The sequence below is a fragment of the Rosa chinensis genome, chromosome 5, assembly GCF_002994745.2.
Source record: "Rosa chinensis cultivar Old Blush chromosome 5, RchiOBHm-V2, whole genome shotgun sequence".
NCBI classification, from domain to species: domain Eukaryota; kingdom Viridiplantae; phylum Streptophyta; class Magnoliopsida; order Rosales; family Rosaceae; genus Rosa; species Rosa chinensis.
Window position 1 is genome coordinate 55,910,195 of NC_037092.1, and position 16,987 is coordinate 55,927,181.

Here is a 16,987-nt window from a genome sequence, read left to right on the forward strand (position 1 = left end):
CCTGTGCTGACGTGGCAGTGGGCCTCTGCCTTGGTCTTGGTCTTGGGCTTCTTTTCCTTTTCCTTTTTTTTTTCTTTTCTTTCTTCTGCCGGTTTTTGGCAGGCCGGTTCACCTATTTCCGAACCGGTTTTTAGGGTTTTGCTTCCGGTTCCGGAATCTTGGGGTTGAGGCGCTATTGGTGGAAAAATTTGGTAGCAATCGGAGGTCCGGAAGGTGGTGAACCCTTGCAGGGATCCCTTTTTTTTCTTCTTGGAGGGCTGGTTCTATACTTCCGGTGGCCTGTTCGGTAGTTTTCCGACCGGTTCTAGAATCCTGGGATTGAGGGCTTTAACATATGCGGCGGTGGTGGCTAGGGTTTGAAGGCTACGAATTTAGGGTTTCAAGGTTAGGGCTTCGTGCTGATAACCTGTTTAAGGAAAACTGAATTGGGAGAGAATTGAGTCGTACTTTTATTGATAATAGGAGTCTATTTATATAGAGGATTACAAACATAGAGATAGAGTTGTACATGGAAACATAATCGTATATTGATTGGATATCTCCTAAGATTCTCCGAGAATATCTCTAATACAAACTATATTTCAACTAGAGCAAGTAACCTCGAGTTTGGGCCAGACACATATTCTGGATTTACTTGAACAAATTTTTTTTTCTTTTTAAATTTTAGCTGTCGAGTCTCCTTGAAGAGTCATAAAACTTGGAGCAACCGAGAGGGAACAAAGAAAAGAAACAGAACATAAAAGGCCTCTCTCACTGACCACTCTCCCACCTCCGTGTTCTTTTTCATCACACTTACTCCAAACACAGAGTTTTCCAGAGACAAAGTACCTGATTGACCATGTCCTTGGGTTATGCAGAGAAGCTTTCCTACATTGAAGATGTGGGCAGCGTGGGAATGTCTGAACATTTTGACACCCCTGAAGTTCTGCAACAAAAGGTTTGATATTCCTTTCCCTCATTGTCTTCTTTCCTTTTTTCAGCAATGTTTTGTATTGTTTTCTCTTCTCAAAGTTTATCACTTTGTTGATCTTCTGGAATTTTGGTACCCATAAATGGTACTTAGGTTTTATGCATAAATTGGGGCAATTCTAGCTTTGGTTGAATGTGGAACACACTTGTTTTCGATACATCTACATACTTATTAAGATCTGATATCTGGGTTCGGGCATTTGTTTTCATTTTGATCCAATTTACTTGCTTTCTTCATCAATGAGTTGCACTTGAATCAATTTATGGGTTGTGACATTGCTCCAATACCTTTGCTCTTGTTTATCACAGAAACATTTGTGTATAGAGCTGTAATTTTGAGTTTGACATGTTTAGATGGAAAGTAGTTGAAGTATTCGGATGGAGTCAGACAAAGTCACAATCTTTGTCTTTCTCCTCTATGATTAATTGACTGGCTTTTTACCCTTTATCTTGCCCTTGTAGTTTTTCTGGGGTAGGGTTTGTGAACATGGGTACCATCAGTGTGGCTATTTTTTGAAGAAAATATCTGTTCATCCAAATTATGTACTATTTACATGATATCCCAAATATCTGGTTTGGTTTGCTAGATATGAGTTTCAATGCATTGTGGGTCATACTTTTATTCTGTCCGGTAGGAGTTTCAATGCAATCTGATATTGAATTTCACATGAACTTCTCTCTCTTTTTTGTGTGTATTTGTTTGTAGTTGCATTATAGTATGCATATCTCATTGAGAATTCAAGAGTCCTGGATTTATCCCTCAGTTACAGAATTGATTTATTTTGGTCAAGCAGTTAAAAAATTGTTATACTTGAGTTATTCAACTCTTTTTTCAATATATATTTTCTACAATTGTGATGTGTTTACTAACTGCAAGTTCCATTGCATATATATTCACTTTTGCAGTTGCTTATCCTCTTGATCTTTTCTGTGTGTGTTGACTATCCTAACATAAGATTTTGTAAATTTTTATGTTTGTTATACTTACATCACCTGTTTGTGTTTGTGGTCTTTTCTTCCACAATGGCAGATTGAACAGCTTGCCCTGCTGGTACAGAAGGTTTAAACCTACACTTGTCATTATCTGCTTAATTTATGTAATTTTTTTTTTAAAATATTAGATCTGATTTTAGTCAAGTTCTTCAAGATTTTTCTTTGTTCTTGCAGAGTAAGCATCTAGTGGTGTTTACAGGTGCAGGAATATCAACTTCTTGTGGTATACCTGATTTTCGAGGTCCAAAGGGAATTTGGACTCTTCAGGTGAGGACCCCAATATTGTGGATTAAGTTTTTATCTTCTTCTTGGTATTTTCTGTTAAAACACTAAAAAAGAAATTGCTTTTAGAGGAACTCTTCTTGGTTGGAGGAAAGTGGTGTATTGAATTGAATGTGAGTTGGGAAGGTCTTTATGTTTGATATGATCGACCTGACATCCATCGCAGTTGTACCCTTTTGACGTTTTGATGTAAATGGTTTCTTTTTCTATTTTGTCCCTGCAAAATTAGTAACTCTACTCTAGTTCCTTTCCTTTCAAAAAACTCCTGTATCTTTCACTGCTTCTCCAATATGTTAACTACTATAGTTAAACTTAGGGTGAAGTCATTAGGCTGCTTAAGTCAGTGTGCACTCAAAAGGAGTGCATAAGCGGGAAAAATCTTCAGAAAAAAGGCTTCTGCAACATCAACCATTGTGCATTGACTAACTTATAGAGGAGCAAATGATTTGAAAGAAGTTTGTATTGTCCTTTGCAAGTTCCTCCCTCTCTCTAATTAACCGTTTTTCATGAATTCATGGGAAACTGATTTCCATTTACTAGTGCAGCGTGAAGGCAAAGCCTTGCCAGAAGCATCATTGCCATTTCATCGTGCAATGCCGAGCTTGACTCATATGGCTTTGGTTGCGCTGGAGAGGGCTGGCATACTGAAGTTTGTTATTAGCCAGGTATGACATTGTATTCTATTGCTGCTTCTAGAAATTCCTGTTTCTTGAATTGTTTCCTACAAGATACTTGGCTCAGAACCTCTTTCATGTTTTTGGTGCTAACTGTTGGAGTCATCAGGAACATATAGTTTTTAGTGTTTTTCAGTGCGGGGTTACTAACTTGAGTGACTCCATCACTCCTTTGGTTCATTTCTTCTTCTTTATTGATTTTTTTTTATATTTTTTAATTTTTTTAAACTTTATGTATACGGTGCTTGCGAGACAATTCCAAGTAGCATCTATTTTGTCTACATTCTTATTAGCTGTTACTTACTAAATGCTAGAATGTTGATGGCCTCCATCTTCGATCTGGAATATCAAGGAAGAAACTTGCGGAGTTGCATGGTAACTCCTTTATGGAAGTCTGCCCTTCTTGTGGCATCGAGTAAGGCTTGCTCTACATATCAGCCTATTGTATTATTATATTGTGCTCCCTCTCCTCCCTCCCTGCCTCCCTCCCTTCCCCCCTGTTTGTCTGCTGGAGGTTAATAATTTGTTTCTTAGATGCATGGTTTGTGTCTATCTTTCATTAATTGATATCTAATATAACAATTCAAACATTGGAAGGTATATGCGGGATTTTGAGGTAGAAACTATTGGCCTAAAGGAGACTTCCAGAAGGTGCTCAGATAAAAAGTGTGGAGCAAGGCTTAAGGATACAGTTCTTGACTGGGAGGTATTGCTAGCTAATTTTTTAGTTGCTGATTGGATGTCAATGAGGTGCAAGGACATTTTGAATTTCAACTAAAAAAAGTATGTGAAAACCATCAAACAAAAAGTGAGAGTGTGCAAATGGAGTGGGAAATCGATAATCTTTCGTAAATTAGATAGATTTGTTTAAGGAACCCTCACCTTCTCTCTCTTTGAATGTAGGATGCATTGCCCTCAAAGGAGATGAATCAGGCTGAAAAGCACTGCAGAATGGCTGATGTTGTTTTATGTTTGGGAACAAGGTAACAGTAACGACGGAGATACCCTAATTTAGCTGTCCAAACTTTAGCAACTCTTTTCTTGGTTTTGTTGATGAAAAACTTATGTTGCCCAGTACCATTTGGTCTAGTGGCATAAGTCTTCCCTTCATAAGTGGGAGTTGTGAGTTCGACTCACGGATGACTAGTTGTTGTAATTATGAGTTGTTGATGTGATAAAAAAAAATGTTTATTTGCCTTAAATCATCCAGAAACTATGGCTTTGCATATCACATAACATACACAGATGTACATGAAATGAGCTTATATGTAGACTTTGAAAGTTTTATAATGGTTCATCCTCTTCCATTTTGACTTTTCATTTGCATCCCACTTACTAATTTACTCATGTATTCTATAGCCTTCATATATGACAACTACTATTACTTTTTGGTTCCGATGAATTTTTATACAGATAAATAGTAAAGACTTAAGGTTTGTTGATAGCAATTTCTTTAATTTTAAATTCTTTAAATTTTTTTAAAAGTTTTTTTTATTTTTTATTTATATTTTTACTTTTTGGCCTTTTATAAGAATTGCATTATATAAGGTCTTGGGCTTCTCTGCCTGTTGCCAACCATGCAACCACTCATTGCCAATTGATTTCTGGTTGGAAGCTCTATTGTCTGGAAAAATGCCAAATTGAAAATCTGAAATGAATTTACAGAAACAACTAGGGGAAGAACTGGACACATCAAACTAGATATATTAGAGTGCTTGGATTTGTGATTATTATTGTTGTTATTGTTATTTCTATTTTTATCATTGCCCAACTTCTAGGATACATTAGCAAAGACTTGGCTTTGTGATTGTTATTATTCTGCAGTTTGCAGATAACACCAGCATGCAACCTACCTCTGAGATCACTCCGTGGTGGGGGAAAGATTGTAATTGTTAATCTTCAGGTAATATCATCTTTTGTTCTACCCCGGCAGCTTCATTTTTGTTCAAGATAATGGCTGTTGCTTATGGGAAATATATCTCATTTCATATAGAAAATTGATATTGAGAACTTATTTCATATGGATCCCTCGACTGTTGTTAAACTATGTAAAGACCTATGTTTTACATATATGCTCATTGATCTTCTGGTTGTCTATTATATGCTTTGTATAATGTCTCAGAAAACTCCGAAGGACAAGAAGGCAACTTTACTGCTCCATGGGCTTGTAGATAAGGTATTGGACCTTACTACCAGTGATTTTTTTTTTTTTTGGCTGATGAAAGTGTTGTATTTATCGGATGTGTTGGAGAAACGTTAATGGCCTGCATTGTATAAATCGGAATGCTGAGGTACAGTTGGTTTATTTTCTTTCAGACAGAGTGATATTATCTATTCCTTTGTATTCCAGGTTATTTCAGGTGTCTTGGACAGTCTAAATCTTCAGATTCCTCCATTTGTTCGGATAGATCTTTTTCAGATCATTCTAACTCAAGCATTGAGTATAGGTAATCTTAATTCATGCTTATTTAAATAGTTTGTACTTGGGTGTAGAGACCGAAACATGCATGCTTATATTATATCTGAAGTAGATGCTTTGTGTACTTCTGTTTAAAGGTTACAAACTTACAATTCATTTAACTCTAAATATCAATTATGCGAAAACCTTTTTTTGTTTGTTTTCGTTTTTGTTTGTTTTTCCTTTTTCGTTTAAGCTTCTTCCTGGATTGTGGATTGAAATTATGTCCTTTACTTTGCTGATAATCTTGCAATGAATTACTGTTCTGGAGAGCCTGACTTGTACACTTATTTCTTTGCTTTATAACAAGATGCCTCTTTTATATTATTGTCTTTGCTTAGTAGACCATAGATGTAGACATAACTTAACCTGAAGACACTTCCAACATAAATGTTTTTGTAGTTTGCTTGGCAACATCCCATATTTGTCAGAATTTATAAGTCACAGCATTAGTGAATCTATAACATACATATGTAATACAAAATAATAAGTGGGTGGTTTCTAAAATCTTAAATAGTTGGCCCTATGTATGAAATGGATTGCACTCCCCATTATGCAACAAGTCCCAGGAGTTCACTGGATTGTATACCAATTAGTCAAGGCTATGGTTCACAACTTTCTCATATAGTTCATTCACTTGCATTACAGATGAAAAGTATGTGAACTGGAACCTCCGGGTAGCAAGTGTACATGGACTTAAAGCTCCATTGCCATTCATCAAATCTATTGAGGTGATTATTTAAGAGATTCATTTTGCTGATCTTAGTACTTGGGGTATAAATGAGGCTGAAATTGCCTCATGTTTTCATTTTTCATAGCTTATTTAAATTGCTACATGCAGCTTTGCATTCTTGTCATTTTACAGATAAGAATGCAGGGATATTTTATTTTTTATTTTTATTATTATTATTTTTTTAACTGTAAACATTGAAGAGGTTGACCATCTACACCAAAAATTTCTTATAGCGAATAAGGGGTTATGAAACCCTGATTTTTTTGGCCAGTGGTCCACTTAACTGAATGTAGCGCAGTTGATGTTTCTCAACTTTTATTGTAGCACTGAGAATATGTATTTTTGGGAGAGCTCATTCTTTTGGAATTTACTGGTGTACTCCTCAACAGATATTAAGTGACTAAACTTTGGAGCAGTTGACTTTTGCACCCAATAAAACTCTTATACCAGGAGTCAATTATCCTAAACCATTTTATTCTAGCACTGTGAACTGGCACTTGTTTATTGCCTTACCTCAGAACTGATCAACTGAGTGAAAGGAAATATGAAAACTCATTATAGAAATTACATCACTTACAAAATCATCTTGTGGATTACTTGATTACAACAGTTGCTCGTATCTGATGCTAACCATCCTATTCTGGTTTGCAATGCAGATATCCTTCGTAGACAACCAAGATTATAAAGCAGCTATTCTACAGAACGAGCCATTTCAACTCAAAAGGTATTGCAAATGTTGATGAGCTCTATTCAATTTTAAATATAAATATGCCTCAGAAATACTTGAAGCTCAATTGTAAAACTTGTTTAATTCAAAATGAGGGAGCTGTTTGATCCGTAAAAAATAAATTTAATTATTTATGGAAATTCATTTTCTATGAAAAATAGCTTTAATGAAAACTCTTGATGATGAATTCCTTGGAGTATCCAATGCTTAGTAATTATTATGATTAAACAGCAGGTATATATCTAACACTAATGTTCTCACATTCTTGTGTTCAATATGTATCAGGAGAACCTCACAGTCAAAATCAATTGAAATGGTTTTGAAATTCAACTTCATTGATGGTTGTGGTTGTCCATTCACAGAGATTAACGTGTCTCTCAATTGGGAGGTGAGACATTAAGCATATCTTTATTCTTACATGGTGATACACCTTGCAAAGAAATCAATATGACCATCGTTGGTTTGCAGTGCTGTCTTGGTTTTGAACTGATATTACTAGCCATGCCCAAATTGTCATCAAAGTAGATAAATAATAGTGACAATTATCTCGGCAGGAACTTGAGTTTTGAATATCCTCAACTCTTTTGAGGGAAATCTGACAAAATTGTGACTTATTGTGGTGCAGGTTTCAACAGACCATTCTAAGCTTGATAAAGATGCCATATTGCAAAAGCTCAGAGACACAGCTACTGATGAATCATGCTGCGGCAAGAATGCTGTTGTTGAGAGAAATTTCATCCCTAGCCCAAAAACTGAGGTTCTTACGTATGCCATTGTAACCAACGTTGTCACGTATAAGACGACCGCTGAAGCTGTGCAAGCTGACACTCTAAGTAATGGGGTTAAAAGGCGGAAGAGCGATGGTCCTGCAACATCTAAGAAACGATCTAAAGTGCAAAGGCGCAAATCTAGGCTTTAGAAACTGATGATTGTCTGCTAAGGATAATGCAGTAGACTGCACTTTCTGGTACCATATTTGAATTATATGATGTGGCAGTTGATGTAGCATTTAAACAACGGTCTAACAGTGTTGTTAGTATTAGCCAATGTATAATTGGTACATCAATTGTTATAACATGTTGTGTAAATGTGGTACAAGAAAATGTGGAACACTTGGTATTTGTAAATGTCACTGTTCATTAGGACTAACGAAAAAAGTGTGATTAGTAGGAAACTGGGTGAGTTTTGTTAGATAATACACCCAGTAGCCTCAGCTTTGAACATGTATTAGTGAAACTTGTCAAGTCATCTGAAATCACGTTCTTTTGTTTGTTGCTCCTTAATCCTTATAGCCTCGATTCTTATGGCTTGTTTCGTAGCTTCTTTAGGTATTTGTAGTTGTTACTATTTATAGGTGTCATGGCATTCAACTATTGACTTCTTTTCTGGTTTGGTTGGTTAAAACCTAGAAGGCATGATCATAAGGACAGTACGGGAATGACATTATGAAACTATTTTAACTGGATGGGCACATCAGTATGGGAATGAAGTGATTCCAATGTTGCTGTTGAATAGAGCGCAACTATTCTGTCAACGGAGTTGCGGCTTTAAATTATTCTATGGTGGAGTTTATGGACTGGGACAAATGAATGGTTTCTTGGAGCTGTACCTAAGGCTGCTGCAGGAATTTATGCTCAAGATCAATGGCAATGGGAGAAGCTTTTGGAGGCGCAAAATGAGGGAGAGCAGCAGTGGCATCAGAAGTGGTTGTGTGCTACTGGTGTTGTTGGGCAGCTATGTTACTGCTGCTGCTGCTTGGAGCAGTAGCTCTACTGTTTGGTGACGTAATGTCATACTGATCATATACAAGCACAGGATCAGTTCATAGCAATATTAACACAAACTAATATCTCGCATAGGAAGTAAACTAAGGGACGGGTCCATACCTGATGAATCCATGTAGGTAGCAATCTAAAGCACCAGCCTTATGCAATTATCTAGGTATGAACTCCTTATGAATGAGGCGTTGGATCAGGAATAAAATTTGGAGTTCGGTATGGATAAAAGATCTTCCTATGTTATACTATTCAATTCTTGACGATGAGTTGATTTGATAGTGCAGATATTGTTATTCATGATATTGATCCGATTCGATATCATCAAGATGTAATTCATCCCATTGAATTTACAAGCGAAAGATTTATTATCTCTATGGGATTAACTCCCGAGTTATTGCGAATTAAAGAAAAATGAAACAATGAGATTATGGAAGTAAATATTCTCGCATTTATTGCTACTGCACTGTTTATTAATGCTCAAGAATAAAGAGGGCAGGAACAATTTTGCACCTTATATAAGAAGGTTTATTCTACGGTTGTGATCTGGTCAGTATGGCTTGGTATAGGGCCTAAACTGAAATCGAATTTTTTCGGTTTGTTTTGGCTCAATATTCCTATTTTGTTTTGTTTTTTTTTTTTTATTAAAGGGTTTTGGAACCTAGCCTAATTGGGAGGCTCAGCCACACGCCCGTAGGGGTGTGAATGAGTTGAGTCGGAGTGAATACTAAGGTGATCATGTTCGGCTCATTTGCTTTTTATCGACCTTGAACCGGCTAGAGCTTGATTTTTTTTTCCATACTCAAGCTCGGCTCGACTTGAATATTTTTCTTAAGCCCGAGCTGGGCTCGGCTCGATTTATTGGACACCATGCTCAATATTCCTATTTGTTACTTTACAAACCGAATATTTCGCAACCTTTCAGTTCTGTGCAAATGCTTGGGTTCATAAATTCACATTTCCGAGTTGAACATGCTAAAAACCTGCAAAATTTTCGTGCATATTTCATACCAAAAACTCCAAATGTCTCATAAAATGATAAACAATTCAGATGTGCTAAGCCATATGGCTTAATATTACAAACAAAAAAATAAAATAAAGTATTAAACAACTAATAAGTTCATAAAAGCTGGAAGTTTTAGAAAATTATAAATACAACAAGGCAGCAAAATAAACAACTTCAAAGTGTCAAATCAGTCAAACACTCATGAACTCATCCTTCAACTTCTTTCTGAATCATCTGAACTTGAAGGGCTAAATACTAGTTACATTTACCACTTTAGTCGCTGCTCATCTAATTTCATCAAAAACATCCCTATACTATCAATTTTGATCCAATAAGTCCAATATGTTAGTCTTCCATTAAGTGAGTTCGTTAACTTGCTGACGTGGCTCATGTTGGGCCCATATTTTATGATGTTATAATGTGACATGCCTAATCAGCTTAGAAGTGGGTTCCACTATTAGAAATCTATAACCCAACCATATCTCAAACCCACAACCTCTTAAGAGCAAGTTCACCCGTTGAGGTCATTGGGTCAATACTATTCACTGTTTTTTGCCTTTCACTTCCACCATCTAGGTCATTAAGTCAGATACTATTCACAAAAGGTCACCGAATGTCAGTTTGCAGATCATGAAATTGACCCAGAAAGTGACATTTTGTGAACAGTATCTGACCCAGTGACCAAGATAGTGGAAATGAAAGGTAAAAAGCAGTGAATAGTATTGACTCAATGACCTCAACGGGTGAACTTGCTCTAAATACAAGTCGCACAACAAACCACCACATTAACCTTAGGCCCCGTTTGGTTGACCGGAATGTTACAGTGGGAAAAAGAATTGTACTAATTTTCCATTCAAGGATGGAATGGAATTGATTTAGCATTTTCATTTGTGGTGTTTAGAAGGATTCAAGACTTGAGATTAGAAAATGGTTTGAGAGAATTGATTTGTTAATGATTTTCCAATAATGCCCAATCGAATTAAATATGGAAGATTAAAAATGAATGAGTGGAGATAAGAATTATTAATTGACCAGATTTTATGAAGGGCTAAACAAGTAAATTTTCAATTCCATTGAGTGAAGGAATTGAAATATAACACCCTAGATGGTATTTCTATTCTGTCTCTTTTATGGAATTGAACTCCGGCCAACTCATTTATTTTACTTTCCTTTCCAGACTTATGACTTAACCAAACACGACAATTTAACGGAATAGGAAACTATTTCACATTCTAGATTTGATTTTCTGGCTAACAAATGGGGCCTTACAATAATGTTATTGTTTTAGAGAAACTGAATTTGAGAGGAATTTGCTGTGTATTCTCATTGATAATAGGGGTCTCTTTATATAGAGGATTACAATGCATAGAATCTCAATCATACAAGGAAAGTAATTCTACATTGAATAGGATTCTAGATCCTTCTAATTAAATCCTATTACCACTAGGTCAAGTAACCTAGAGTTTGGGCTAAACACAAATTAGGTTTTCCTTGAAGACTCCCCCTTGTGTTGCCCAAACGCGGTGCTTCTCTCGTTGCTTCATTAAAAACCTTGCCGAGTAACAAAAACCCAGTGGGACAAAAATAACCTCGGTCGAAGGGGAAAAAGAGCACAACACACCCTTCACGTTTCGAGGTGAACATGTAGACATCTCCCCCTGATGTCTGCGCCTCCCCTTGATGACTACGATCATGGGAGTTCAGATAATTTCTGCAAGCCAATTCTTGCCACATGTTTCTCGAACGTGGATTTGGGCAATGACTTAGTAAACAAGTCTGCATCACTGTCCTCAGATTGAATCTAGTTCACTTTGATCTCGAGGAGTGTCTGTTGTTGCTGATTATGCTTGGTGTTATCGCTTTTGATGTAGCCTTGCCTCATTTGTTCAAAACAAGTAGCATTATCCTAAATGCTCGTAGGCTCATCTGTGGTAGACTTCAAACCACAATTGTTTGAACATGCGAAATTATGGATTCAATCCATATACATTCACGAACCACTTCGTGAAGAGCAATGATCTCTGCATTGTTCGAAGATATAGCGACTAGAGTCTATTATGTAGACCTCCAAGATGTCACGGTCTTTTCCCATGGTGAACACTTAACCGGATTGGGAATGACCATTGTGTGGGTCAGAGAGATACCCAACATCAGCAAAACCTTCCAAAACACATGTCGTTTTGGGATGGGGATAGAGAACGCAGGCCAGCGTTTCTGGTGTGTGATGGGTCCGAATCCATCATCTCTTTGTAGGGATAGAACAAGCCCATATCATTCATACATCTCAAGTATCGAAAGATATCTTTTACACCAATCCAATGGCGTCGCGTTGGCGCAGAGTTATATCTAGCTAACAAGTTCACAACATATGAGATGTCCGGTCTTGTGCATTGGGATAAGTACAATAATGCGCCTATTGTACTAAGTAAGGCACTTTTGCCTCTAGCACATCTTCGTCATCATCCTTTCGACGAAGAGGATCCTTTTCAGGATCAAGACTACGGACGATCATGGGGGTGCTCGAAGGCTTGACCTTGTCAAAATGCCTAAGCATCTATCGACACGATGCTCAAGTTCCAAACCGAGCCATAATCGTGTTCTCCCAAAATCCTTCATCTCAAACTACGGATTTCAAGTGTTCAGCGGTTTCCCTTAACTCTTTAAGGGCTTCTAATGAAGATCATGTCCAACATGAACCGCGATAGAATCCAAAACTTGTCATAGAAACGCGTGGGCATATCCCTTCCCAATCAAGTAGTCACTTTAGTGAGCGTTTCAACCTTATTGTAAACGCGCTCCGTGGTCTAGAGCCTCTTGACTTGGGTAAATGAAGTTCACCATGAACTTTCATGTATATTCCGTATCTAGATCCCCATAGAGATACGTAGTGATCACATTTGTAAGTTGCATGTTCAGTTATTCGGAAACTACCAAACTGACAAGGTAGTGGAGTGCAGTGACATCCATTACGAGAGAATATGTCTCATCGTAGTCGATTCCAGGGCGTTTTGTGAGAAGCCTTGCGCCATAAGGCGAGATTACCATCTCTTTTTCTCACTACGCTTTCTAACGAAGACCCATTAGTCAACAGGTTTTATATTAGGAGGTGTTGGCATCTCTAGCTCGAAAACCTTCCTCTTCGTTAGAGAATCCATCTTAACCTGGATCGCATCTTTCCATTTAGGCCAAAAATTCTCTACGTTGGCATTCATTCATCAACGAAGCGTGGTTCGATATCATCTGACTCAACAAACTCATGCACAACGAAATACGCAACTACATCATCAATTATGATGGAGTTTCTATCCCACGTCTCATGTACACTAGTGTAATTTTCATAGAGCTCTATATTCTCAGGAATAGGTTCTGACGTTGAGGCGTCCCCCAACGATAACCATAACCTGGAAGATACTCATGAGACGGATTTTGAGTGTTGATGATCAAAGGATTGGAATGTGCCAAAGTATCCTTCGAACCCACGGGCCTCCCACGCATCCTAGCTGGGGCCATGGCCTGTAACGCCAGAGTGCCACTCTCTTTGGTGTTGGCGCCATACCCACCTCCGTGTGCGGTGGCGCTACGTCCTCTCGTAGGGACGTCCTTCCTTGCAGGTTTGTTTGTAGCATATTTGTGTGATCTCGTCACTTTAACAGGGATCGAGATGAGACATAGTGGGGACAGGCCACGACAATTCCTGTCGTTCCTGTTGAACATCTGTGTTCTTATCTCCACCTAACGACGGGAAGACTGTCTCATCAAAGTGACAACCCGCTAATATAGCGGTAAAGAGATCGCCTTGCAAGGGCATTAAGTGGCAGACGATTGTTGGAGTCTGAAAGCCAACGTAGTTGCCCATTCATCTGTAAGGACCCATCATTGAGCGCAGTGGCGGCGCAATTGGCACATAAATGGTACACTCAAATATGCGTAAGTACGATACTTGTACCCAGTCACTAGCTGTAACGCAGAGGTATATTGAGTGGCGGTGGGTCGTAGACGAATTAGCAGAGCTGCATGCGATATTGCATCACCCCAAGCGGATGTAAGAAGATTGGTGCACATTACCAATGTTCAGGCTACCATCGTAGTCGTTTCCGTGAGACCAATTGGGTGTGTACATGGGAATGTGATGTCCAACATCAAGCTAATTGCAATATCCATCGAAAGTCTTTCGATGTAAACTCTCTAGCATAGTCAAATCCAATTGACTAAATAGGATGATCCGGGGAGTGAGCCCGTTGTCACATGATATGTGCTAGGAGTGTAGCATAAGTAGCATTACAAGTGGACAATGGCACAACACGTGACCAGTGTGTTTGCGTGTCAACCAACATCATGAGATATTTAAACGTCCGCAAGTTGGTTGAATCAATCTACAAAATCCCTACGGATTCTTTGTAAGAACAGAATGAGTAATGGCATATCCTTTGCATAGGACGGTCTCAGTCCTAATTTCCCTAAGGAAGAGGCTTAGTAAAACGAGCGAGAGGGCTTAGAAGCAACCATTGAGTATTGGGCCTGAGCGTTCGAAACGCTATGTGAAGCAAGTTGGTGATTGCAGCATCACCTAGGGCGCCATCACCATGATGGACACCATCCATGGAGTCATGGATAGGGACTACGCCAACCCTAGGCTGGTGGTGGACGGAGGCGGTGCCCTAGGCAGCAGTGTCGGTCACACTTAGTCTAAGAATCAACTTTTGATTCATGCTTCATTTAGCTCGAAAGAAATGATGTCCATGTGAAGTCTTTTGTAGACGGATCATCATATCATGACTAGGATGATCTATCCTGTCGTGACAAAGCCAATATGTGTATAAATCCAAGAGATCTTCTCTCATAACTTTATTGGATTTAATAGCTCGAATAGTGACATAAAGTCCACTAGAGCGACACATAAACTTCTCTAAGATGCGCCTTTGTTCGCAATCATTAGAGGTAATGCAAAGGAACTCATTTCCGTTCTCTACATGCATTTTCGCATGGAATTCGTTGGCTATTCATAGGTGTGATTTTCCCTATGAGCGTAGAGAGCTTTGCGACAATAATCAAGGTGCCTTTTGGCAAGGGGAACTTATTGGGCTATTCCATGTCCTTGAATTAATATTGATGGCCTAGCCATCATAGTCACAAAGTAATATGCTTAGAATCAAAATTGAGTCATAATGAAAAGAACTCGAAATTTTATTCATAAGCCAACGGAGTACATCATTGTTTCTATGATCAAAGAAAATCTAATCCAATAAAAAGTAATATGGCAATCGCCTACAACTCTTGGAAAATAAAAAGACTTAATCAAAATCGCCAGTTTCTGGGTCTTGATCCTTGTAGTCTTCCACCCTTAGATCTAGATCGCCATCTTGATCTTCTTGTGCCATGTAATTCGCTTCCCTTGCTTCACGATACGTCTTGTATGCGTTTGCAACATTCTGGGGTGCGGTACATGTTTTGGCCCAATGTTCAGTTGATCCACATCGAAAACAAACATCATTATGGTCAGGCTCCCTTGATCGAGGCGCCATTGGGGCGCAATTTGGACAACCTATCCTCTTGGTGGCGTTACCACCATGGTCGGAGGCTCCGCCTCTCTCTCTCTTCACACGTTGACCTCTACGGTTCCGTGCACGCCTCTCTTGGAGATTTCCTTCCTCTTTAGGGCGAACATATGGACCAGAGTGTCCAGAATTGTCCCTATCCTTAGGGTTTCGCTCCTTGCGTCCTCCATTGGGGGCGCGACTATAGTTAGACTCCGGAATAGGCTTAGTTCCCACGGGTCTAGCATTATAGTTCTTCACAAGAATATTGTCGTGCTTTTCAGCTACGTTCATGGCGCCAATGAGCTCATGAAACCTTGTGATACGTCCTGCATTTACATCAATCCGATAATTCTTTGAAATCATCAGTGCAGAGACGGGGAAGGTAGAGAGAGTCTTCTCGATCAACATCGTATCAGTTATGGCTTGGCCACAAAACTCCATCAGAGACTTGATACGAAGAGCTTCCGAGTTATAATCAAGCACAGACTTGAAATCACAAAAGCGGAGGCTATGCCATCGCACTTCTAAATCAAGAAGCAGGGAGTCACGAACGTTGCCAAATCGCTGCTCAAGTTCTACCCATAGCTTTCTTGGGTCTTCCTCATTGAGGTATTCATTTTGGAGCGCGTCATTCATGTGCCTTGTCATGAGAATTATGGCTTTAGCTTGTTTTGCTTCGAAAGCAGTAGCTTGCTCAATGGAGAGCACGTTCTGACCAGGCTCTTGGATGGCTCCCAGAAGTCCATCAGCCTTAAGATGTTGGCGCACATCTCGGACCCACCTATGGTATCCTGCGCCAGTTGTTTCTTTCTAGTGGAACGAAGTTCAACTTGTTCAGGTTACTCATCCTGAAAAACAACACAAGATTAGGGTTAGTTTCGGAGCGAAAAGGCTACCACGAAAAACTATTAAATTTCTAAGCGTAGTAGCTTCCAAGAAATTAGGAATTTTCTGAGCGTAGTCGCTTCCAAGAGGGATTTTGGATTAGATCGAAACAACGATATATGTGGTCGATCGTTTTCTTCTCAACAAACTCTAAGTTTGGAGGACTCTACAAGCTCCAAGCTTGGAGTGAGCACGAACCCCCACAGTTCGGCTTTTGGTCTCCCCTATAAAGAAGAAAAGGGGGGTATAAGAAGGGATTTTGGAAGTCCCCGAAAAAGAAGAAGAAATTGAAAAACTTCACAAAAAACGGGAACTTTTAGAAAAATTTACCTTAAAAGATGGCCGGAAAAGTGGACGCCGGAAAGTTACTGTAGCTGCCGGAGTTACTGTAGCTGACCCGAAAAGTCGCCCAAAAGTGGCCGGAATTTGGTCACCGGAGGTGGCCGGCGGTGGTCGCTGGCCGGAGCTGCTGCAGGGCTGCTGCGCTGGTGCTGCCGAGGGCCTGCGCTGGTGCTGCCGAGAGCTGTCGACAGATGTGCGCAGGGGCTGCCGAGACTCTGTCGACAGATGCGCGCGGGGGGCTGCTGAGGTTCTGTCGAGGTCCTGCCAAGGATCTGCAGAGGGTCTGCGCGCAGGTACTGCCGAGGGTGCTGGACGAGGCGGTTCAGGGGTCTGCTGCAGTTCCGGTGGCCGGTTCAGTTACTTTCCGGCCGGTTCTGGAGATGAAATTTCTGGTGAAGGATTTCGGAGCTCTGATGCCGGTATTCCCCAACTATGAAGGTGGAAGGTGACCTGGAACTATGCGAACCGGTCAGAGATAGTTCTTATTTTCTGGAGACGGGTTCGGAGCTTTTCAGGCCGGTTCCGGTGAATCCGCCGCCGGTTCTGGGCTCCTGGGATTGATTTCTTCAAGTTTTGAGATGGAGACAGAAAAGGCTTTAAGGTTTT

General features: G+C 39.5%; 1 protein-coding gene across 2 annotated transcripts; it reads left to right on the forward strand.

The window, feature by feature from the left end:
• The first annotated feature begins 710 nt into the window (after positions 1 to 710).
• LOC112167783 (NAD-dependent protein deacetylase SRT1) lies at positions 711 to 8,145 on the forward strand. Of its 2 annotated transcripts, XM_024304857.2 has the most exons (14): positions 711 to 937; positions 2,000 to 2,029; positions 2,137 to 2,229; positions 2,790 to 2,909; positions 3,233 to 3,333; positions 3,516 to 3,624; positions 3,822 to 3,901; positions 4,743 to 4,821; positions 5,041 to 5,094; positions 5,269 to 5,365; positions 6,025 to 6,107; positions 6,766 to 6,833; positions 7,122 to 7,224; positions 7,462 to 8,145. In XM_024304857.2, the coding sequence occupies exons 1-14, from the start codon at positions 839 to 841 to the stop codon at positions 7,753 to 7,755; spliced, it is 1,410 nt and encodes a 469-aa protein (XP_024160625.1). In that variant the 5' UTR covers positions 711 to 838; the 3' UTR covers positions 7,756 to 8,145. The 2 variants fall into 2 exon arrangements, with proteins under 2 accessions (XP_024160625.1, XP_024160627.1); XM_024304859.2 differs by lacking the exon at positions 711 to 937 and having other exon boundaries at positions 2,785 to 2,909.
• The last annotated feature ends 8,842 nt before the right edge of the window (positions 8,146 to 16,987 follow it).

Bases quoted from the DNA above. Each gene is read 5' to 3' on its own strand.
- LOC112167783 (XM_024304857.2), top strand. From the start codon at position 839: ATGTCCTTGGGTTATGCAGAGAAGCTTTCCTACATTGAAGATGTGGGC. The intron at 2,030-2,136 runs GTTTAAACCTAC...TTGTTCTTGCAG, and splicing joins TTGCCCTGCTGGTACAGAAG to AGTAAGCATCTAGTGGTGTT. The intron at 2,230-2,789 runs GTGAGGACCCCA...TTACTAGTGCAG, and splicing joins AGGGAATTTGGACTCTTCAG to CGTGAAGGCAAAGCCTTGCC.